The 25,527-nt window shown below is 37.0% G+C and overlaps 1 protein-coding gene across 5 annotated transcripts in view; it reads left to right on the forward strand.

Moving 5' to 3' along the window:
• The window catches only part of SMAD5 (SMAD family member 5), a 93,555-nt gene that overhangs the window by 39,462 nt on the left and 28,566 nt on the right, over positions 1-25,527 (forward strand). For 4 of the 5 annotated variants that reach the window (XM_004467396.3, XM_058279107.1, XM_058279104.1 and 1 more), the window contains one exon: positions 19,922-20,493. In XM_004467396.3, the coding sequence (XP_004467453.1) occupies positions 20,091-20,493 (403 nt within the window). In that variant the 5' untranslated portion in view covers positions 19,922-20,090. Of the gene's footprint in view, positions 1-17,206; positions 17,303-19,921; positions 20,494-25,527 lie in introns of those variants that run through there. The other variant, XM_023591399.3, reaches the window with a different exon arrangement.

A 25,527-nucleotide genomic window follows, 5' to 3' on the forward strand; every position in this document is an offset into this window, starting at 1 on the left:
TACCAAAGGTGCAAATTATGCACTGCTAATTGCAGTCTTTTGGAGACAGAAGGAAAATGTCATTCTTATTAGGTAGTTTATAAATTATTCATGTTTCCCAAAAATCAACATTGAAGATTGGGGGAGAAGAGATAAGGAATAGAGAAAGAGGAGAAGAGTTAAAGAAATAGGAACAAAAGATGAGAGCAATGGATACTAGTGAAAAGTGATGAGAAAGGTCAGGAAGGACTGTGGGGGAGGAGAAAAGAAAAAATTTCAATATTCTGTTCAAATATGTACACTTTTCAACTCTTAACACTTTGCCTCAGGATCAGTTGCGCCATTATTGCTTTTGGATAGGTGGTGAAAATAGTCCAATACAAAAGGACAGAGGTAGTTGTCATGGAGCGTACGTGAACTTGGCGTTTGCTGTTTATATTGCTGTCATTTCAGTCATGTTATGTGCATTGTTTTAACTTCTCCTGTTGAAGAATTGCCATTTAAAAATCACTTAATGTTTGCAAATCATCCATTTATACTCTCTGAAAAGACCCAAACAAGCACCAGTAATCATAACATGCAGGATGGATGCCAGCGACTAGGGCCATCCTGGAGCAATACTGGAACAATTTTCAGACCAGTCTTAATGGAAAAAAGCATTAGATCCAGAATTTTTTTTTTAAAGGTTTTATTTTATTTCTTTCTCACCCCTTACTCACCCCCTCACCTCCTGTTGTCTGGTCTCTGTGTGTTTGCTGTGTGTTCTTCTATGTCTGCTTGCATTCTTGTCAGGTGGCACCAGGAGTCTCTCTCTTTTTGTTGAATTCAAGTTCATTTGACTTCAAATCTGGTGCTTTTTTGTGTTTCAGTACATATAGTTAATATCCCTAGGTAGATTAGCCTTCTCATATAATTCTAGCCAGTTTTCTTCTCTTGTTCCACCACCTATATTTCAGCCAACTGAACTGGAGTGCTTTTTGATTCTGGCATTAAACTCTGATTTTGTATCTTTGCTTATGGTAGTCTTAATGTCTAAGATAAAGCTACTTCAAGCTTCTAGTCTTTCTCCACTGGCCTCCTAGAACAAAGGGCCATTCCTGAATTTCTTTTAGTATCCTTACACCCTTAGGGCATTTACCATTCTCTGCACTATATTAAAGATAGGCATGGACATTTCTTAGCTGTTCTATATAATTTGTAATTCTTTTAAAGTTAAGATCTAGAACTGATTCCTCTTCCTTTTTTAACCCTTCCACACCTAGCTTAGTGCCTTGCCCTTTGTGAGGTACTTAGTAAATATGTGTTGCATGAATAAGCCTGTATGCCTGAGATCAAATTTAGCACTGTTTATATACATAGTTATGCCTCAGTAGATTCTGAAAGTATTGTAGAAATGCAGTTCAGGCGACTGTTTAATTGCCCGATAGACTAACCTCCAAAGACTTTGTTGCAGTTGCCTGAGCATAGCCTTTCAAAACTTTCTCTGTTACTGTACTGGAGTAAGTTTAGTGATAAGGTAGAAAAGTACTATAGACTGTTATGTACACAATCAGCTGATTGAAGATGGTATTCTCACTGTTTTGAAACATGTTTTATTTAGTGAAAGGCAAAAGGGGCATGACATGGTGCCAGCTTTTCAAGAAGATACTCATAAAATTGAACCTTTTGGTTACTGGAAAACTTAATCATACTCTTAATTGCAAAGGTGATACTTGTTCACCTGTGGCTCTTAAAGCATATGCTAATATATACAAATTAGAGAAAGTATCTGATTCTTTTTATTTGTATATGTAAATTCAAACCTAAGACTTATGTTAGAATAGTAAAATAACTCTTGCTGGATCCTAAGCTGTCTGATAACTTTATTTCAACTTGTGGAACACAGTGTTGGTTTGAATATGATCTATTCTTCAGAAAAGATTGCAGGAGAAAGTTGATCTGTCATACAGGTGCTATAAAGATCTTTTAATGCCAGTATAAATATTTCATTTTTATTATAGGTGATTTAATTAATTTAGAAATCTAAATGTTAAATATTATGGAAATAGGTGAGTGAATATGGTTGGGCCATTACAATAATTTTTAAAATGTCTGTGTGTTTTATGTATTTGCCAGATGAGTGTGGTATTAAATTAAAAATGCAGAATACCAAGTAGTATTATGGTATGCCCTCAATCATGGGCAGGGGTCGAGGAGACTGTGTATAATACAGAGAAAGTATTAACATGTGTCCATTTGGATGGAGTGATTGTAGATGAGCATATTTTATAATTAGATAATTTTAAAATTAGAAAAAAAATTAAAGGACTGCTTTGTCTCATTATTTTTTTCTTCTAAACATGATTATCCCTGGTGATAAGTATGCCAAAAATGTCTTATTGATGATTGGAAAGGCTTTGGAGTAAGGCTTCCATAATAAACATACATTTTTATACAGTAGTAGAAAACACATAGTTCTTTTATTCCTACTGACTAAGTTAGCTTAAATGAGAGAAGAGCTAGTTAAAGTTGGTAAGAAAGTTGATGAGTTATGTTGTATTAGTGGTGTAAGAAAATCAGTTTGAAAATGAGCTCATTGAACTAGATTATCTTTGGTCTCTTATGCTATATAATCTTATATTATGATAATATATGACAATTTGAATGAATAAGTCAAAGTTATAGGGAGAACAATAGAGAAGATCTTCTTTAAGGAAAGAAATTCCTTGGCAGGAGTCTTTCTTTCTGGAGGTATTGTCATATGGTGATTATTAGGAGTATGGGTCCCAAAACTGAGTTGCCAGGGTTCAATTCCCAGCTCTGTTTCTAATCTGTGTAAGTAAGCAAGATATATTTAATTTCCCTTTGTCTGTTTTCTCATTTGTAAAATGAGAATAATGACATTTCCCTTGTCTGACTGTTTTAAGATTATAATGATTTTAGTTTTCTGAATGTTTGGTCCTTTAACAGTGCTTGACATAGTGAGTGTGCAATAAATGTTAAGTGGTTATTGTTATTATCATTATCAAAGGGAATATTATTATTTGTTTTAGCAATTGATTTTGCAGCAAGGAAGTGATTGAAATTGTTAAAATAGCTATCTCCTTTTAAGTTCAAATGTCCAAAAACATCTACCCAATATAAATAACTTTTCAAGCTCATTCATGTCCTTTTGTCTCATCGATGAGTAACAATGCAGCCCATGTTCTGTGCTTTCTATAGAGGATTTCCAGCACAGCACAATAATAGAGTTCACAGTGATAATTGAGTCATCATAAAAACCACGTTAGGTCTTCTGGAGCTAATGATAATTGGTCTAGGAAAACGCCCGTTTAAAATGAACCCACTTAAAATGAAGACCAACTTCATACATCATGCTAAGTGGTGAATAAAAGGTCTGATTAGGACTTTTTTTTTTTAAAAGATTTATTTATTTGTTTGTTTCTCTCCCCTTCCCCCCGGCCCGGTTGTCTATTCTCTGTGTCTATTTGCTGCGTGTTCTTCTTTGTCCACTTCTGTTGTTGTCAGTGGCACGGGCATCTGTGTTTCTTTTTGTTGCATCATCTTGTTGTGTTACATGGGAATCTGTGTTTCTCTCTGTGTGGGCGGCGCCATTCTTAGGCGGGCTGCACTTTCATGCTGGGCGGCTCTCCTTACGGGGCGCACTCCTTGCGTGTGGGGCTCCCCTACGCGGGGACACCCCTGCGTGGCACAGCACTCCTTGAGCACATCAGAACTGCGCGTGGGCCAGCTGCACGCAGGTCAAGGAGGCCCGGGGTTTGAACCGCGGACCTCCCATGTGGTAGACGGACGCCCTAACCACTGGGCCAAGTCCGCTTCCCCTGATTGGGGATTTATCTTGAGAAATGAAAACTTTAAAACCTTAGAATTGTTTATTCATTTTGATCCAGTAATTTCACTTAATGGGAGTACATCCTGTGGTGGTAACAAAGATTTATCCACCAGTATATTCATCACAGTATTGTAGCTGAAAACTGGAAACAGTCTATATGTCCTGTAATAGGAGGTTAGTTAAGTTCATTAGGAAATCCAAATAATGGGATAGCATGCAATCATTAAATGATGATTTACAGAGATGATGACAGAGACTTTTTAGTGACAAGTAAAATGTTACAATATAATGGTAAGTGAAAGGTACAGTATACAGTATTGTACATATTAAGATGTTGGGAAAAAAATACAAATGTATAGAGAAAGCCCTGGCAGAAAAATAAAAAATGTTTACAGCATTTTTATCTGGGTGGTCAGTGATTTTGATCTTATTCCTTATGCTTTTTCTGTCTAACCGAAAAATGTCCACAATGACCCTGATTCAGACACCAGAGTCTCAAACAAAACTAAATCTGATAACATCAACTTCAATCATCTTCTGCATTCCTTCCCATTAGTACTATGCTCCCATCATAATAATGTCTTAGCAGTCCCTAATCATATTGTGTCATCTTTGCTTCCTCTAAGCACTCCTGCCTGACAGACTCCTACTTACTCTTTAGAAACCCCCTCAAATGTCTCTTCCTCTTCTCAATTGATCTACTGTTCCTAGATGATCCCATGCAATGCCACATTTTGACAATCACCTGTATATGCCACTGACTCTCAAGTCCTATTTCCCATCCTTCTATTGTCAGATGGTGGCTGGACAGTTCCAATTTGGAAGGACCGTTAGTTCTCAGACTATACACATCTGAAACTGACCGCATTATCTTTGCCTCATAAAACTGCTTTTCCTCCTGTATTCATGGTTCAGTTAATGGCACTGTCATCATTCCAGTGATGGATGGTGATGCCACCTTTGAGCCCTTCCCTTCCTTAGCCTTCACCTTAGTCTACAAGCCCTGAAAATGTTTTGTTCTTGCGTCTCCTCTTACCTCACCAGTCCCATTGCCATAGCCTATTTCAAGCGTCATTATCTCTTAATAGTTACTGTAACAAACTGCCCTCAGTGTTCTGTCTCCCCTTGAAATCTATTTTCTCTGAGTTGTCTGGAAGCCCCTAAACATATGGACATACAGGTCTTATTTCCTCCCTTTTGTATTCATTTCTCACTACCTGCTCCTTTCACCGATGTCCTTGTCCCCATGTCCCACTATCCATAAAATTGAAATATACAATACCTATGGTTTAGTTCATCAAAGGGCCGCCAGTACAAAGTTCCAGAAATGGGTTGGCTTTTATAATGGAAATTTATTTGGGGAAAAGCTTACAATTCCAAGTCTGTAAAATGTCCAAATGAAGACACTGTCAGAGAGGCTTTCTCACCAAAGTGAGCTACTATTGATCCTAGCATCCTGCCCTGTAGTGAAGATGGCCGCTGATCTCTGCCTACCCTTCCAGAATCTGCCATCTCCCAGAGCTCAACTCTGCGCAAGCAGGCTTATGGCTTGTCTCTTTCTGGGCCTCCTCTATCAATCTCAACTACTCTGTTTTCTTCCCAAGTTCAGCTGTGAGCTATCTGGCATATGGCTCATCTCTCCCTGGCCCCGGCTCCTTGAGCTTCTCAGGGCTTCTGTTTTACTGCAGTTCTCTATCTCATATGGCAGGATCAGTGTAATATGGTGGCTTCCTTTATCTCTGTGTGTCACATTAATCTTATAATAAGCGAAGAATGAATCAAGTGTGAACAGAAGAGGCTTACTTTTTCCACATGAAATAGTATAGTATCTTGATATGACCTATGTGTTTGACATTTGTGGCACTAACATTAAAAGGATTATTTTTAGAATAATATCTATAAAATTTTATATTGATTTTTCCCAAAGACCTCTGTTAATCCTTTGTTAATAATCTGTAAATCTGCTGTTTTGTTTTCTACCTTCAGTTTTTAACTGATTCAGTGCTGCCACAGATGAATATGTCAATATCATGACATTCTTTTTGTTGGGAGAGACAGTCCTCCTTGAACCTTTTGTGCCTCCTACATGTCTTGCTGGATGTGCCAAGACTCATTCTTCTACCTGGGCCATTTGTCAGGGTTGTTCATGCAAACCATAACCTTGAAAGATCAGTTAACATACTGCCGCATGAACACACACACAAGATGATACTTGCTTATTGACTCCTATGAAAGTGATAGGGCGCGCGGATTTGGCCCAGTGGATAGGGCATCCATCTACCACATGGGAGGTCTGCGGTTCAAACCCCGGGCCTCCTTGATCTGTGTGGAGCTGGCCCACACGCAGTGCTGATGCGCGCAAGAAGTGCCCTGCCATGCAGGGTTGTCGCCACGTAGGGGAGCCCCATTGCAAGGAGTGTGCCCCGTAAGGAGAGCTGCCCAGTGCGAAAGAAAGGGCAGCCTGCCCAGGAATGGCGCCGCACACACGGAGAGCTGACACAACAAGATGACGCAACAAAGAGAACAACAGATTCCCGTGCCGCTGACAATAAAAATCTTAAAAAAAAAAAAAAGTGTTAGGTTTCCCAAGCTCAGTGTTACCCTATGATGCAAACCCACTGTGTAAGTACCATCTACCAGGACCATATTACTTCACTTCCTTGGGTCTTGAGGGCAAAGGGAACTGCAAATATCCTAATGGTTATGCTGCTTGCTGTGCCTTGAGTAATAAAAGTCCTTTTTAAATATTTTTTCCCTAAATTTTATCATGAAGATTTTCAAACATACAAAAAGTTTCAAAGAATTGTACAGTTAGCATTCATATCCCCACTGTCTAGAACGTGCCATTTATATTTTGCTGTATTTGTTTTATCACATATCCACCCATCCATTCATCTGTCTTGCCATCCATCATCTATCTTATTTTGTGATCATTTATAAGTGAGTTTTAAAACATCTACTGCTTTAAACACTTTGAAGTACACACCATTAACTGGAGACATAATGAAATTTATATATGAGGAAATGCACAAATCTTATTCAATGACTTTTTGATCATGTGTATACTTATACAACCCAAGACCCTATTGAGAAATAACGTTACTAATACTTCAAAGAGTTAGCTCATGCCCGCCCCTTCCTCACTCCTACTCTCCTCTCTTCTGGCAGAACCACTGTTCTGATTTTTTTTTCACCATAGAGTGGTATTACTTGTTCTAGAACATCTAACAATGGAATCATGCCATAGGTACTCTTTTTGTTCCTGGCTTCTTTCACTCAGCATATTTTGAATGACTCCCATATCAGTGCTTATGAACCTCATATTTTTTTGTTTTAAGTAAATATAGATGCTCTTATAAAGGTATAGGTATTCTTGCACATTGCTTTTTTCTTTCATCCAGTCATTTATTAACTCATTCATTGAATAGGCACTGTTCTAGGTGCAGGAGATAGGGTGGTGGATAGAGAAGATGAGGCTACCTGCCCTAAGGGAACTTAACATTTTCAGTGGGGAAAACGTATAGTAAATAAACAAAGATGATAATATCAGGTAAGGATGCCACGAAAGAAAATTGAATAGGGTCAGGGTATAGAGAATGATGTAGAAGTAGAATATATGATATTTTAGATAAAGTGGTAAGGGAAATTCTCTTACAGGTGGTGATTATTTTTTTTTTGTATTTCTTTTTTTAATATATAAATTTTCTGTACTTTTTTCATTTTATTTATTGTTTTCATTTTATTTTTTTAAAATTCTTTTTATTGTCTTTTTTAAAAAAGGTACATAGATCACAAAAAAATGTTACATTATAAAATTTAAGAGGTTCCCATATATCCCATTCCCCACCCCCTGCCATTCCTCCCACATCAACAACCTCTTTCATCATTGTGGCACATTCATTGCATTTGGTTAATACATCTTGGTGCTGCTATACTGTATGGATTATAGTTTACATTGTAGTTTACACTCTCCCCCAGTCCATTCAGTGGGTTATGGCAGGATATATAAGGAGGTGATATTTTAGCTAGATAAATGAGAAAAAATGGGATTAAGGAGGTGGACATTTGAGCAACTGAATTTGTAGAATGAAAGCCATGTTGAGATATGGCAGAAGAGAATTACAGGGCCAGGAAACATCAAGTGCAGAGGGCTTGAGGTGGAAATAGCCTTGCAGTCATTGAGAAATGGAAAGAGGTCAAGTATGGTTAAGTGCAACATTAGCTCTAGGAAGAATGGTAAGAAATGTGTTTGGAGTAGAAGCTAAGGCCAGATCATGTCGATTCTAATAGGTGATGTTAAGGAGTTCAGATTTTGAGTGATGGGAAGCCACTGGATGATTTTGCACAGGGAAATATTAGCTGTACTTTTTTTTAAGAAAATGGTAAACTTTTTAAATAGATTCATTTTGTATATATTCATTATATATAGAACTTGATGGTGATTTTAAAAAAAACATTTTATTTTGAAATACTTCAAAACTTAATACAGAGCACTCTACCATATACATACCCCTACTCCACAGATAACTAGATTCACTAATTTTAATATTTTGCCACATTTGCTGTATCATTCTATCTGGTCATCTGTCTTTCAATCCGTTTTCTGAACACTCCAGTGTAGGTTGTTGTCTTAATTTGCCAAAGGGCTGCTGATGCAAAGTACCAGAAATGGACTGGCATTTATAAAGGGGATTTATTTGCAGTAATATCTTAGAGCTCTGATACCATGAAAGGGCCATATCAGGGTCTCAGCAGAGATGCTACTGATCTTTGCCAAGGTCTTTAACTTTCCCTCCAGAATCTACCACCTTCTGGAGCTCAGCTGTGGGCAAACCTGGAGTTCTTTGTCTCATATGGCTAGATCAAATATGGCAGAGCTCCCTTTCCCTGTGTCTCTCTTTCTCTGTCTCTGTTTATCACACCCAGAAAGAGGGCAGATACTCAGCCTGAGTCACACCTCACTGATGTAATAGTCCAATTGAAAGGGTCCTACACCCACAGGAATGGATTAGTTCAAATACATAATCTTTTTCTTTTCCTAAAAAATTTATTTATTTATTTATTTATTTATCCACCCCCTCCCACCCCCCGCAGCTTGTTTTTTTTTTTTGCTGTCTGTTCTGTGTCCATTCACTGCACATTTTTTCTGTGCCTGCTTGTCTCCCTTTGTTGCATCACCTTGCCATGGCGCACGGGCCAGCTTGCCTTCACAAGGAGGCCCTGGGACGTGAACCCAGGGCCTCCCATATGGTAGGTGGGCGCCCAATTGATTGAGCCACAGCCGCCTCCCAAACTTTTTCTTTTTGAAATTCATAAAAGAACTTCAAACTGTCACAACTGTATATATCATGCTCCTTGAACATTTAATGCTGCCATGTACATTTCCTAAGGACAAGGATATTCATTTATGTAACCACCTTATGTGCAGCTATTAAGTTTAACGTGGATATACATCTTAAAATCTATATTCCAGTTTTTTCATATGTCCCAATAATGTACCTTTGAGCCTTTCCTTTACTAGATCCCATCCAGAATCATGTATTGCATTTAATTGTGTTTTCCCTTTAATTGTTCTTTCTTTCTTTTTATATTTTTAATTATAGGAACATGTATACAAGGTAAACTTTTCCATCTCTACCACTCCCAAGCACACCCTCGATGAGATCAGTCACATTCACAATATTGCCATACCCTCACCACCTTCCATTACTAAAATTTTCCTATCTCCCCAAGCAAACATTATATATTAACTCCCCATTTAATAACTTAATTTGAATTTATCATGTTTGGAGTTTGTTGAGCATCTTGGATGTGTATATTTAGGTCTTTCATTAAATTTGGGAAGTTTTTAACCTTTATTCTTTGACTGTTCCATCTGCCCCTTCTATTTTCTGGGACTCCCACAATGTTATATAATATTCCTATTTTAGCATTATGTATGTAAAGCATTAGTACATTCCCTTTGTTAAAAGGTTTGAATAGTACAGAATTATATATAGAACAAATCACATAGGACCGCTTTCAGCCACTTTCTCCCATTCCGTAACTTAACCCAGAGGTAATTGCAATAATTAATTTAGTATGTAGCCTTTTAGTCCTTGTTATCTGTATTTACATATGCAAATAACTTTATTTTCATGTTATTATGTAATATGGTTAGTACTTAATAATAGAATAGTTGTCATTTATTAAACATTTTCAGTGTACTTTGCACAATGAAATTGTTACTAAATAAAATGCTTTCGTTTGTGGAGGATACTTTTCTAGTTTAACATAGCCAAGTGTTGCTTGCTTGGCAAAAATCTTCCTACCTAGGATTGGGGAAGACAGGGCTCACAAGTCATATCCATATGCAGAGGGTATACCTTCATTCCCCTTATACAGCCTCCTTTCCCCCAGTGGTTCCAACATGGCAGTCTGGATAGCTAGTACTATAGGGTAACGCCATACAACAGTGCTTGGTACTTTGGCTTTCAGTAAATATATGTTGAATGAATGAATCAGTTGACTTTTGAGATGAAACCGACTTGGTGTAACTTTTAAAGCCCTCTTGTGGCTGTTCACAATCCATGGTATTAAACAAGCATTAATAATTATTTAAATCAGTTTTATTTCACTTTATGTTTACTTGTGGGTGGTTTTTTTTTTTTAAGATTTATTTTATTTCTTTCCCCTTCTCCTCCCCTGGCCCCCCTCCCCCCTCCATTGTTCGCTCTGTGTTCATTTGCTATGTGCTCTTCTGTGTCTGCTTACGTTATCTGGCAGCACTGGGAATCTGTGTCTCTTTTTGTTGCATCATCTTGCTGCATCAGCTCTCCATGTGTGCAGCACCACTTCTGGGTGAGCTGTGCTTTTTTTACACCGGGCAGCTCTCCTTCCGGGGTGCACTCCTTGCGCGTGGGGTACCCCTACATGGGGGTGCTCCTGTGTGGCATGGCACTCCTTGCACAGATCAGCACTGCGTGTGGGCCAGCTCACCACACAGGTCAGGAGGCCCTGGGGATCGAACCCTGGACCCTCCATATGGTAGACAGACACTTTACCAGTTGAGCCACATCCGCTTCCCTACTTGTGTTTTAACTTAGCACATGTGTTCTTTTCTGGAATGATGTATCCCAACCCAGAATAGTCTTGATGCTAGAATTTGTCAAAGGCATAGCTGCAGCATTATTTGGTGATTTTTAAGCATAAGAAAGGAAGGGTCTTTTGTCTTTTGTTACTGACATCCTTTTTTTTTTAAATTTTATTTTGTACATTTAATAATTGAAAATGTAAACAACTAAAAAATAAAAAGAAAACAGTTGAATAAAAACACACATTTCTCAATTAAATGTGCTGGATACATATAAATTATTTTTGAATCATACAATATGTTACATCATGTTTTTGGTTCATACTAATGCAATCATATAGTATTTGTCCTTTTGTGCCTGGCTTGCTTTGCTCAACAAAATGTTCTCCAGATTTATCCATGTTGTCATATGCTTTACAACATTTCTTCTTACAGCTGCATAATATTCCATTGTGTGAATATACCACAGTTTGTTTATCCATTCATCGTTTGATGAACACCTGGGTTGTTCCTAACTTTTGGCAGTTGGGAATAATGCTGCTATGAACATAGGTGTGTGGATGTCTGTTCTTGTCAGTCCTCTCAGTTCTTCTGAGTACCCAGTAATGGTATTGCAGGGTCATGTGGCAAGTCTATATTCAACTTCTTTAGGAACCGCAAACAGTCCTCCACAGGGGTGGTACCATTCTGCATTCCCACCAACAGTGAATTAGTGTTCCTATCTCTCCACATCCTCTCCAGCACTTGTAGTTCTGTCTTTTTAATAGTGGCCTTTTTGTTAGTTGTGAAGTGGTATCTCATTGTAGTTTTGATTTGCATTTCCCTAATCATTAATGATGTTGAGCATTTTTTTTGTGTTTTTTTGCTATTTGTATTTTTTCTTTGGACAAATGTCTATTCAAGTTGCACATTTTTTAATTGGGTCATTTATCTTTTTATGGTTGAGTTGTAACATCTCTTTATATATCCTGGATATTAAACCCATATCAGACATGTGATTTCCAAATATTTTCTCCATCGAGTCAGTTGCCTTTTCACTCTTTTGACAAAGTCCTGTGAGTTGCAAAAGTGTTTAATTTTGAGGAGGTCCTTTTTTATCTATTTTTTTTTCTGTTGCATGTGCTTTGGGTGTAAGGTCCAAGAAACCACAACCTACTACAAGGTCTTTAAGATGTTTCCCTACATTTTCTTCTAGTAGTTTTATAGTCCTGGCTTTAATATTTAGGTCTTTGATCCATTTTGAGTTGATTTTTGTATAGGAAGTGAGATAGGGGTCCTCTTTCATTCTTTTGGTTATAGATATCCAGTTCTCGCAGCACCATTTGTCTAAGAGACTTGTTTTGTCACATTAACATGGACTTGGTAGGTTTGTCACTGGTTGACTGTATAGGTTGAGGTTTTTTTTTTCCTGGCTTCTCAATTCTATTCCACTGATCGATGTGTCTATGTTTATGCCAGTACCATGCTGTTTTGATCACTGTAGCTTAGTAATATGTTTCAAGGTCAGGCAGTGAAATTCCTCCCATGTCGCTCTTTTTTAGAATGCTTTTGGCTATTCAGGTGTACTTTCCCTTCCAAATGAATTTGGTAATTGCCTTTTCTCACTCTGTGAAGTAGTCTGTTGAATTTTAATTGGTATATAAATCACTTTTGGTAAGATTGACATCTTCACAATGTTTATTCTCCCAATCCATGAGCATGGAATGTCTTTCCATTTGTTTAGCTCTTTGAAAAAATTTTTTATTGTGATCTATTAATTTAAAAAAAATTTTTTTAAATTTTCTTTTAGCATTATTTTATAGTTTTCTGCATATAAGTTCTGTTCTAGTGTACAAAAACATTACTTATTTTTGCGTGTTGATCATGTGTTCTGTCACTTGGCTGAATTCATTTCTGAGCTCAAGTAGCTTTGTCATGGATACTGCAGAATTTTCTAAGTACAGGATAATGTTACCTGCAAATAGTGAGAGTTTTACTTCCTGTTTTCCTATTTAGGTGCCTTTTTTTTTTTTTTTCTTGTCTAATTGCCCTGACTAGAACTTCTGGTACAATATTGAATAACAATGGTGACAGTGGGCATCCTTGTCTTGTTCCCAATCTTAGAGGGGAAGCATTCATCCTTTCCCCATTGAGTACGATGTTGGCTATGCGTTTTTCATATATGCCTTTTATCATATTAAGGAATATTCCTTCTATTCCTATCTTTTGAAGCCTTTTTTTTTTTTATGAAAAAAGGATGGTGGATTTTGTCGAATGCCTTTCCTGTGTCAAATGAGATGATCATGTGTTTTTTTCCTTCAGTTTGTTAATGTGGTGTATTATATTGATTGGTTTCCTTATGTTGAACCAGTCTTGCATACCAAGAATAAATCCTACTTGGTCATGATGTATAAATCTTTTGATATGCTTTTAGATTCTGTTTGCAAATATTTTCTCAAGAATTTTTCCATCTATGTTCATTAGAGAGATTGGTTTATAATTTTCTTGTAGTATCTTTATCTGGCTTCATAAAATGTGTTGGGTAATTCTCTTCAATTTTTTGGAAGAATTTAAATAGGATTGGTGTTAATTCTTCTCGAAATGTGTAGTAGAATTCACCCATGGACTTTGCTGGGAGATTTTTGATGACATATTTGATCTCTTTAAATGTGATTGGTTTGTTACGTTTTTTTATTTCTTTTAGTATTAGTATAGGTTGTGCATTTCTAGGAATTTGTTCATTTCATCTAGTTGTCTAGTTTGTTGGCATACAGTTTCTCATAATGTCCTGTTATACTTTTTATTTCTGTGGTGTCAGTTGTAACTTTCCGCCTTTCATTTCTGATTGTATTTATTTGCATCTTCTCTTTTTTTCTTTGTTAGTCTAGCTAGAGGTTTGTCAATTTTATTGATCTACTCAAAGAACCAGCTTTTGATTTTGTTGATTTTCTCTGTTTTTGTCTTTTTTTTGTTCACAATTCCATTTATTTCTTCTTTAACCTTTATTATTTCTTTCCTTCTTCTTGCTTTGGGATTGGTTTGTTGTTCTTTTCTAGTTTTTCTAGTTGTTCAATGAAATCTTTGGCTTTAGCTCTTTCTTCTTTTTTAATACAGGCATTTAGGGCTATAATTTTCCCTCTCAAGACTGCCATTGCTATATGTCCCATAAGTTTTGATAAGTTGTGTTCTTGTTTTCATTTGTTTCAATATACTGATTTCACTTACAGTTTCTTCCTTGACTCTTTAATTATTTAGGAGTGTGTTGTTCAGCCTCCATATGTTTGTGAATTTACTTTTTTCCTGGCTATTATTGATTTCCAGTTTCATTCTGTTATGATCTGAGAAGGTGCTTTGTATAACTTTATATAACTTTTTTATAACTTTTTATATTTATTAAGAACTGCATTGCGCCATAATGTGTGGTTTATCCTGGAGAAGGATCCATGGGCACTTGGGAAGAATGTAGAACCCACTGAGTTTGAATGCAGTGTTCTATATAAGTCTGTTATGTCTAACTCGTTTTATCATATTGTTCAAGTTCTGTGTTTTCTTGTTGGTTTTTTGTGTACTTGTTCTATTTAATGATGTGAGTGGGGCGTTGAAATCTCCAACAATTACTGTAGAGATTCTCCCTTCAGTTTTGCCAGTTTGTCTCATGCCATCTTCCTAGAAGTGACATCCTTTTTATAAACATTACTCAAGCCATCTTACTATTCAGTCATCATCTATAGTTGGCTGTGATGGAGTCATCATCACTCAGAGCTTTTAATAAATAGTATAGAGAGGTAATCTGTTAGGAGCAGTTTTTTTTGGGTCTGTTTTTATTTTCCTGCTAGTCAATGAAGCTTGTATTCCAAATTTCAAATAATTGTAATATATGGAATAAGTAAATTCATTTATTATTAAAACAAGATTTAAGAGATTGAGGTTACTGTTTGCATCTTAAATATTCAATCTTTGATACATTTGTATAAAATAACTTATTCTTAAAATATCACAGGATACATTTGAAGAAGTTTTAATACAAATCTTACTCAAACTCTTCCAAAACAAATTGAACAAGAAGGAATGCTACCAAACTCATTCTATGAAGCCGTTATCACCCTAATACCAAAGTAAGATAAAGATCTTATGAAAAAAAGAAAATTGCAGGTCCTTTTCCTAATAAATAATGGATGCAGAAATCCTCAGCAAAATACTTACTAATTGAATCCAACAACACGTTAATAGAATTATTCATCATGATCAAGTGAGTTTTATCCCAGGTATGTAAGGTTGGTGCAACACAAGAAAATCAATTAATGTAATACACCACATTAACAGATCAAAGGAAAAAAAATCACATGATCATCTCTTGATGTCGAAAAATGCATTTGACAAAATACAGCATCCTTTCTTGATGAAAATACTACCCAAAAAAAAGGAATTGAGGGAAAATTTCTCAACATGATAAAGGCCATATATGAAAAATACACAGCTAACCTTGTGCTCAGTGGTGAGACTGAAAGTTTTGCCGTTGAGATCAGAAAGAAGGCAAGGATGTCCACTGTTACCACTGTTGTTCAATGTAGTGCTAGAGGTCTCCTAGCTAGAGAAATCAGGCAAAAAGAAATAAAAGGCATCCAGATCAGAAAGGAAGAAGCAAAACTTTTGCTCTTCACAGATGACATGATCCTGTATCTAGAAGGTCCTGAAAAATCTACAACAGAGTTGCTAGAGCTAATAAACAATTTCAGCAGAGTGCCAGGATTCAAGGTTAATATGCAACAATCAGTGTGTTTCTATCCATTATTAAGGTGCAGTCTGAGGAGGAAGTTGGGAAAAAAAAATTCCATTTACAATCGTAACTAAAAGAATCAAATATTTAGGAATAAACTTAACCAAGGACATAAAACCTTGTATTCAGAAAACTGAATGCATTGCTAAAGAAATAAAGACATTGATGAACACATATTGAAGTATTGCTGCTAACCATAGTCTACAGTTTACATTATGATTTACTTTGCACCACTCAGTTTTATAGGTTTTGACAAAATGTATCAAGTGTAATAAATGTATCATACTAATGAAAGATGTTAATGGAGAAAAGTATGGGAGGGGAAAGGGGTGGAGTATATGGGAATCCCTTATATTTTTGATGTAACATTTATGTAATCTAAAGTTAAGAAAAAGTCAAATTAGACAAGATTAGACTAAATATCAGACCATGACAAAAAAATTTGAGTTCTTAAGTGACAGTGTAATTGTAGATAAAAATTAAAATATGGTCCACACTTTGATGGTCAATATATCTGACAAAAGTGTCATAAAAGAACAAAAAAATATAAGTGAATTGAAGTCATGGGCCATATAATGTGTTCTAAGGTATTAAGAGCTTCGTTTTTAGTGACATATCTATCCGCATAGATGCTCAAATTTATAATACTTTGTAATTCTTTCCAGTTCTGTTTTTCAGCTCCTTGAAATGTGGAGCTTATGTGATGGTTCTGTCACTAGCAACCACTGTTTTGGGTTGAAAGCTTTAATAGTAATTGTGCATATGGAATTTTTTACTAATATTGTATTTATGGCCCAATTTTACTGATTCCTTGAGAACCTTATTTTTCTTACAAAGGTCTACTTTATAAAATATGCATTTATTATTTTTCTGAAATGACCATAGCTGCTAATTTAATAGTTAAGCAAAATGCTTTCTTATATATAAAACTAAAGATAAAAATCTCTCATTAAAAAAAAAGACCAAAATAAATGAAAGAACATTCCATACTCATGGATTGGAAGACTAAATATTGTTAAGATATCAGTTCTACCCAAATTGATATACAGATTCAATACAATCCCGATAAAAATTCCACAAGCACTTTTTTTATTAATGGAGAACACAGTTATCAAGTTTATTTGGAAAGGATAAGGGCCCTGAATACCCAGAAGCATCTTAAAAAGGAATAGCAGAGTTGGAGGACTCTGATTTCCAGACTTTAAATCATATTACCAGCTACAGTAGTAAAAACAGCATGGTACTGGCATAAAGACAGACACATAGACCAATGGAACTGAACTGATGGTTCAGAAACAGACCTCACATATATGGTAAAGTGATTTTTGACAGGGCTGTCAAACACACCCAGCTGGGGCAGAACAGTCTATTCAACAAATGGTGCTGGGAGAACTGGATATCCACATCTAAAATAAAGAGAACCCCTATCTCACATCTTACACAAAAATTAACTCAAGATGGACCAAAGACCTAAATATAAAAACTAGAACCGTAAAGTTCCTAGAAGAAAATGTAGGGAAACATCTTTAAGACCTGGTGGTAGATGGCAGATTCTTAATTCTTACAGGAAAGCACGAGCAATGAAAGAAAGCATGGATAAATGGAACCTCGTCAAACTTAAACACTCTTGAGATTCAAAGGACTTCATCAAGAAGATGAAAAGGTAACCACTTTCAATGGGAGAAAATATTTGGAAACCACATATCTGATAAGGGTTTGATTTCCATTCTATATAAAGAAAGAGATCATGCAACTCAACAGTAAAAGGGAAAGCAAAAAACAAAACAAACCATACAAAAAAAAATTTAAACACAAAATTTAAAAAAATATACCCCCCAAAAAAGACCAAGCAATCCAGTTAAATGGTCAAAAGACTTAGACATTTCTCCAAAGAGGAAATTTACAAATGGCCAAAAAGCACATGAAAAATGTTCATTATTACTAGCTATTAGGGAGATGCAAATCAAAACGACAATGAGATATCTCACACCACACAGAATGGCCATTATTTAAAAAAACAAACAAACAAACAGTAAGTGCTGGAGAGGATTCCTCTACTAGGATTATATCCAAAAGAACTGAAAACTGTGATGCAAACAGAAATTGGTACACCAGTGTTCATAGTGGCATTATTCATGTTTGCTAAAAAGATGAAAACAACCCAAGTGTCCATCAGCTGATGACTGGAAAAACAAAATGTGGTATATCCAAATGATGGAATACTAAGATGATGTAAGAAAAAAATGAAACTGGGACACATATGGTAACGTAGATGAATCTTGAAGACATTATGCTAAGTGAAATAAGCCAGGCATAACAGGATAAATATTGCTTGGTCTCATGAATATGAAATAAATATGAAGAATAAATGCATTAAGTTAAAACCCAGATTGTAGGTTATTAGGTGATAAGACGAAGGCTGGGAAGGGGTACTGATGCTTAATGTATGTAGAAGTTTTAAATAGCTTGGTTGTAAAAGTGTAGAAATGGATAGAGTTGATAACACAGTGATTAGAACTAAAGCAGCTGGTTTATAAATGGGAACATGGGGAAGTGGATTTGGCTCAATTGATAGAGCATCTGCCTACCATATGGGAGGTCCAGGATTCAAACCCAGGGCCTCCTGACCCGTGTGGTGAGCTGGCCCACACACAATGCTGATGCACACAAGGAGTGCTGTGCCACGCAGGGGTGTCCCCCGCATAGGGGAGCCTCATGCGTAAGGAGTGCACCCCATAAGGAGAGCTGCCCCGTGCGAAAAAAGCACAGCCTGCCCAGGAGTGGCACCACACATGCAGAGAGCTGACACAGGAAGATGACGCAACAAAAAAAGAGACACAGATTCCTGGCGCGGCTGACAAGTATGCAAGTGGACAGGAAGAAAACACAGCGAATCGTCACAGAGAGCAAACAACGGGAGGGGTGGGAGGAGGGAGGGAAATAAATTTTAAAAAATAATAAAATAAAAATCTGAAAAAAAAAAGGGAATGTGACTGAACAGGGTAGTCTAGGGATGTAAATGTCAATTGAAAGAAAACTAGAGAATAATCTATAGATTGAATAACAGTGAACCCAGAAGTGGATGAGAATTGTATTTAATAGTACAAATCCTTCTATGAACTAGAACATATGTACATTACTATTTCAAGGTGGTACGATTGTAGAGAAGCATGGGAAAAATACAATTAATGTAACCTATGAACTATAGTTAAGATTGTAGAGAAGCATGGGAAAAATACAATTAATGTAACCTATGAACTATAGTTAACAGCAATACTGTAATATTCTTGGATCAATGCCAAAAGTATATGGTGTTAATAATAGGAGACTATGGAAAAAATACACCAAATGTATACTGTAGACCATAGTTGTAATAGTCTGATGATAGTATCTCATAATGTGTAAAAAACGTTTTACAACAATGTAGTATATTGGTGGAGGGGTGTTATATGGGAATTCCACACATGTGCATGATTATTTGGTAAGTCCACAACTTCTCTAATAAAAGTATTTTTTAAAAAATACAGGATATGTAAGGATTATAGGAATTACAAAATGATAAACTATTCCTTTTTAGTTAAAGTATGAATATATTCTCTTTAAGTCTATTCAGCCTTCATAGTTTTAAAAATGATATTCCTGTTTTTCCTGGCAATTATATCTATTATGATTTATTCGAGGGTTTGATACATTTTATCTTATGATAACCTTTAATACAATTTGCATCTAATAATGTGGCTTGACTAGTATCACATTTTTTGTCCAGACCTTATGAGAACAGTTTTAAAGAGAATAATAACCTTAGAGAAGAGCCAGATTCCTCTTAAGACTTCTGTTTAGATCAGAACATATCATGTTCAAAATTGATAGAGCATATAACATAGATTAAAGGGAGAAAAACTATTTCAGAATCAAATCTTAGAAGACTATTTTGGGGCTTTGTGATCTGTCCAAAGGGAATAATCTCCAGGCTGTTTTTTGGGGAATATGTAGAAAATATTATATTCTATTTTTGGTTTTGGTTCCCATTTAGCATTGCCAGTGAATTATTTGTTCATATTATGAAGAGAAATTGGATGGTCATAGAACTTTCATTTTGAAATTTGTAATAGAGAAAATTTCTTTTTGGACTTACATTTTTTGTTTTACTTTGTAAAGTTTCTCTGCCCTTATTAAAAAGTAACATACTTTTCATTATATTATAGTTTTAAATTTAAGTGTATATAAATTGCTTTGATTTAAATTGGGGTTCTTATCCTTTTTTCTCCCCCTTCTCTTTCAGAACTTGAACTAATGAAAGAAGTGTATGGCACTTAGGAAGATAAATGTCACTCCTCCTTTTTAAATTGGAACTTCTGCTTAGGAGCTGTATATGACTTTTCATCTGTGATCTGTTCTTTCATTAGCCACTGACTTTGAGTTGCAGGAAAGTTTCTGAAGATTTATATCAAATGACGTCAATGGCCAGCTTGTTTTCTTTTACTAGTCCAGCAGTAAAGCGATTGTTGGGCTGGAAGCAAGGTGATGAGGAGGAGAAATGGGCAGAAAAAGCAGTTGATGCTTTGGTGAAAAAGCTAAAAAAGAAAAAGGGTGCCATGGAGGAACTGGAGAAAGCCTTGAGCAGTCCAGGACAGCCAAGCAAATGTGTCACTATTCCCAGGTCTTTAGATGGACGCCTGCAGGTTTCTCACAGAAAAGGCCTACCGCACGTTATATATTGCCGAGTTTGGCGCTGGCCTGACTTGCAGAGTCATCATGAGCTAAAGCCATTGGATATTTGTGAATTTCCTTTTGGATCTAAGCAAAAAGAAGTTTGTATCAACCCGTACCACTATAAGAGAGTGGAAAGTCCAGGTAGGTTTTACTCCCCCAAGAATGAAAACAAAAAACTTCTCTCTCCTGATTTACATTTAACTGGATTTAATTGTTAAAAGATTATATTAGCCTTGTGTTTCCTTCTTAAGCATTTTAGTTTTGGAAGGAATATTGGATTTTGAATTTAGCTTTTTATATGAAGATGGAAGTGATAGAATTCCCAAGTGGCTTATTTTAATTCATTGTCCACTGTAAGCTCTTACATACAAGCTGTCTTTCCTGGGGATGACCTATTTCTCTTTATCTAAGCGTCACATGTGCACTCAATCCCACTCTTTCTGTCTGTTCAAGAACTTAGTTCCTACAGTTGTAACCTCTCTCTTCAGTATTATCATATACTCCCTCTCTCTCAGACATTTCTGATAGCTTGTAAGCATGGCATGATACTGCCTGTCCTAAAATAAAAGTTAAAAAAAAATTATTCTCTTGACCTCATTCATTTTCTGTCTTTGTCTGTCTCTGTCTGTCTCTCTCTTTCTCTGTATCTTACACACACACACACAATCTACTATACTGTTTCCCTTTATAGGATTCTTCATATTTATTAAGTCCCTATCTTCACTTCCATTTTTTTCTTTTTTTTTTTTTTTTTTATTAATTTTTTTATTTTTTATTGACTTTGTAATAATATTACATTAAAAATATATATGTGAGGTCCCATTCAACCCCACCCCCCCCACCCCCCCTCTCCGCCCCCCCAACAACACTCGTTCCCATCATCATGACACATCCATTGGATTTGGTAACATTTTTTTCTTGATATCATTCCAGCTAGTTTTCCTTCTATACCATTGGACTAGTAATTGTCTTGCAGATCAAGGGGTCACTTCTCAGTCCTCACCTTACTTCCCCTCTCGACGTTATTTGATACAAGTGTTGATCTTCCCTTTCCCCCCTCCTCCACCTGGACACTACACTCTCCTAGTTCTCCTGCCTCTTTGCCTGGTCTTGCTCAGTCTCTATTCAGGCTCATTGTCCTGTTTTTACTGGGCTCAGTCCTTGGACTCTTTCTACATCTATATTAATGTCTTAAAACCATCTATAAGCTGATACTTACATTTTGAACTCCAGAGTCAGTTTCTCCCTTGATAACTTCACTTGAATGTATAATAAGTATATAAAATTTAATATGTCTAAATAAAACTCTTGATTTTTCCCACCAAATCAGTTTTTTCCCCATTTTCCCTATTGAAGTAAATGGCATTAGCATTCATCTAACTGTGAATACCCTAAATCTCTTAGAAGTCATCTTTGTTTCTTCTCAAGCTCTGTATTTGAGCTATGAGATAAATGCTTTTAACTGTACCTTAAAAAATATACATCTTGATACTATTACCTCTCACTATCTCTACAACCACTACTCTAGTATAGCCCATCATCGTCTGTCACCTAAGTCTCCTAATTGATCTCCTTGCCTCTCTTTTCTCTTTACCCCATTCTGTTTTCTATACAGCTGCCAGAGTGATCATATTGAGCTTGCCATATTCTTGCTTCTAGGCCTTTCTTCTTGCTGTTTCCTTTATCTAGAGTACTCTTCCTCACAGGATCTTTTCATGGCTCACTTTTTCACTCTCCATTCAGTCTTTGCTCAAATACCTACATCACCACTTGGCACTATGTTATATATTTATTTTGTTTAGCATCTGTGTATTTATTTTCTTTAGTACCTGACATGAGTAGGGCTTTCTTCTATCTCATTTAATACTGCATCCCCAGTGCCCAGGAGATTATTGTTATCTGGCACTTAGTAAGTGGTGCTCAGTCAGTATGTTTTTTTGTAATGAATGAAATATGTAGTATTATGAAATACTTGCTGGGTGTATTAGGTATCTATTGCTATTTAACATATTATCACAAGCTTAGCAACTAAACACAAATGCACATTTATTACACAGTTTCCATGGGTTAGGGGTCCAAGATAGCTGGGCCCTCTGCAAGGCTATAATCAAGGTGTTGGTCAGGGCCAGGTCTCATCTGAGGCTTGACTGGGAAAGGATCTACTTCCAAGGTCTTGTGATTATTGGCACAATTAACTCCTTGCAAGCTGCTGGACTTTATTAATAATTATCTGTTGAAAACTTCCTTCAGTTCTTGGCCAAAAGGTCCTCTTCATAGGTACTTCATATTGCATGGCAGCTAGCTTCTACATAGTCAATGAAAGAGTATCTCCTTACAAGATGGACATTATATTCTTACGGGATATAATCATATACCTGCCAGCATCTTTACCATATTCCTTTTGTTAGAAGCAAGTCACAGGTAATACCCATGTTCAGCAGAAGGGGATTATGCAAGGGGAGGTGTACCAGGAAGTAGGAATCATGGGGACCATTTTACAGCTCTCCAACACACTGAGATTCACAGGGAGATAATATAAGACTAGTATGGTAAAAATTCTCTGAAAATAACATTGAATGTAGAGATTAGCAAAAAGAATAGCACTGTTAGTGGCTGGACTGCCAGACAAAGTTCCAGTTTTAGAACTTTAGAGCTGCCAGTGAGTGAGGTGATTCTAAATTTCTTATTGAGTCCAAGAAGAGCTGTAGCTTGAAGGAATTGGTGAAGAGAAGAAGATATGAGAATTTAATAAATTAGTATAGTTTGAAAAATTCCCAAGCTTAATATTTGCTTGGAGTTGTTAGACAAAAAATTTAGGAATATAGTGTTTCCTCCCCATAGCCAGAATATAGGTGATAATCACCCAGGAGAAATGTCTTATTTTTTGTAGCCCTTTTTTCTCAGCTCTGATTCATTTCCTAGAACAGACTGGGGCATATCTCTGATACTTTTAAATGACTCTGGAAATTAGATCCTAAATTTGCTGAAGGTATGCTTCTTTTAACTATTTCCTGCATCTAGTTGATTATCAAGACCTTGTTAATGTTATTTTGAAACTTATGACATGCCTGTCTGGTGCCTTCACTACTTCCATGATATATCCCTTAGAAGGATTGGTATTGCTTTAGGATGGATAACTGAATTTTTTGCATTTTGTTTATGTAGCATCTAAAACTGCCAGATTAATCTTCTGAAAGCTTGCTTTTATTACATTAATGTTTACATACTTGTTTTTCTGTTCATCTAAAAGATGTTAAGTGCTCTGTATTGGTCCAGGCTCTGGGGATTTAAGAGTGTTCTCAAAAAACTCCTGGTTTGGAGGTAGAGAGAGGGCTAGGTAAATGGATAATTCTAAAGAGGTGTGAGTTCTGTAGTAGAGGCATGTGTTGTGTACCTTGACAGCAGAGAGGGCAGGTAGTCCCTCATCATTTGCCAGATCAGAATCTCTATGATCTGGCCCCATATTCAATTCTGTTTAGTTCATGCATTCCCAACATGGGTAAAATTTTCTCCAAGGGGGTGAAAACTGACTCTTGAGGAGCAAAAGATCTTATTCTTTTGATGTAAAGTACAGATACACTCATAATACATAAACGCATAACATATCCCCCCCATTTTATTTTCCTGCTTTCTCCCCCCCCCCCACATTTCTCAAATTTCACATTTTTCTTGTTCACCTACTGGAAAGAGACTATTAAGACCTTATTTTTGGTCCTGAGTTCAAATATCTTAGGGAGAGAATAGACTAGACCTGCTTGATTAACTTGCTTATCCCCTAGATCAAGAAGCTGTGGGGCAGGATGGATCACTTTATAGTTCTAATATTAATAAAGAAGGAGGACTTCTGGAAAGTTGGTGGATCAGAGAGACATGGGACCCACTTCTCTCCGAGAAAAATAGCTAGAGGAGGCAGAAATGGCCTGGAAAAAAGATGTTCAAGGATTTAGGACATCAGAGGAAGACTGGATACCACTCAAGAGAGAGAGGCACACTAAAAGAATATTGATGGAAACATTGTGAGTAGAAACTGCAGCTGCAGCCTCCAGCACCCTTGCCCCTATGCTACAAGCAGATTGTTGTGAATTCTCTGACCTCAAGATGGTGGCCGTGGACAGAGGGGACCTCAGGGATCCATCTCCCCAGGAAAAGGGAAAGAGAGGGATGCAGCCTAAGGCTGATTCAATATTTGGCCAACAAATGTGGTCTGCTCTGTCCCAGGAGCACTTTCAGGCCAGGTGGGGCCCCTCCATTGTTTGTGCTGGGAGCTGACTGGGGACTGGCTAGGGACTAAAAGAGTTAAACCTTCTCAGTCACCCTCTCTAGTGACCAGGACTGTTGAGGAAGCAGAGGGGAGTGGAATTATTTCCAACCTGGAATAAGGGAGGGGGCTGCCAAGAAAGTTGGAGAACAGCCTCTGAAAAAGTTAGAATTGAAAGAGTTTGAATAGGGAAACGGACTTTGGCCCAGGGGTTAGGGCGTCCGTCTACCATATGGGAGGTCCGCAGTTCAAACCCTGGGCCTCCTTGACCCGTGTGGAGCTGGCCCATACGCAGTGCTGATGCGCGCAAGGAGTGCCGTGCCACGCAAGGGTGTCCCCCGCGTGGGGGAACCTCCCCCACGCGCAAGGAGTGCGCCCATGAGGAAAGCCGCCCAGCGTGAAAGGAAAGAGCAGCCTGCCCAGGAATGGCGCCACCCACACTTCCCGTGCCGCTGACGACAACAGAAGCGGACAAAGAAACAAGACGCAGCAAATAGACACCAAGAACAGACAACCAGGGGAGGGGGGGAAATTAAATAAATAAATAAATCTTTAAAAAAAAAAAAAAGAAAGAGTTTGAATAATCTCAAGGCAGGATCCTCTGTCATACTGTTGCCACCTGTGTTGCAGTTAATACCTCTGACCAGGCTTTGAACTGAGAGGCTTGCTGAAGAGCACTATCTGCTGGTGGAACAAGGGAGGGCAGGAGAGGAACTAAAAATAAATGAGAGGCCTTTTCTGCCTTTACAGCCTCCCTCCCCAAGGCCTTGGAAGCCAGTCTGCAATCCATTACTGGGTTCAGGGTCCAGATTTGAGCAACTAACACAAACAGTCCTAAGGACCTAGAGCAGGTTGAAGCAAGAATTAAAGACTGGCAATAACAGGCTCCAGCCACTAAATCCTTACAAAAGAGAGAA

This window comes from Dasypus novemcinctus, chromosome 2 (genome assembly GCF_030445035.2).
Source record: "Dasypus novemcinctus isolate mDasNov1 chromosome 2, mDasNov1.1.hap2, whole genome shotgun sequence".
Taxonomy (NCBI): domain Eukaryota; kingdom Metazoa; phylum Chordata; class Mammalia; order Cingulata; family Dasypodidae; genus Dasypus; species Dasypus novemcinctus.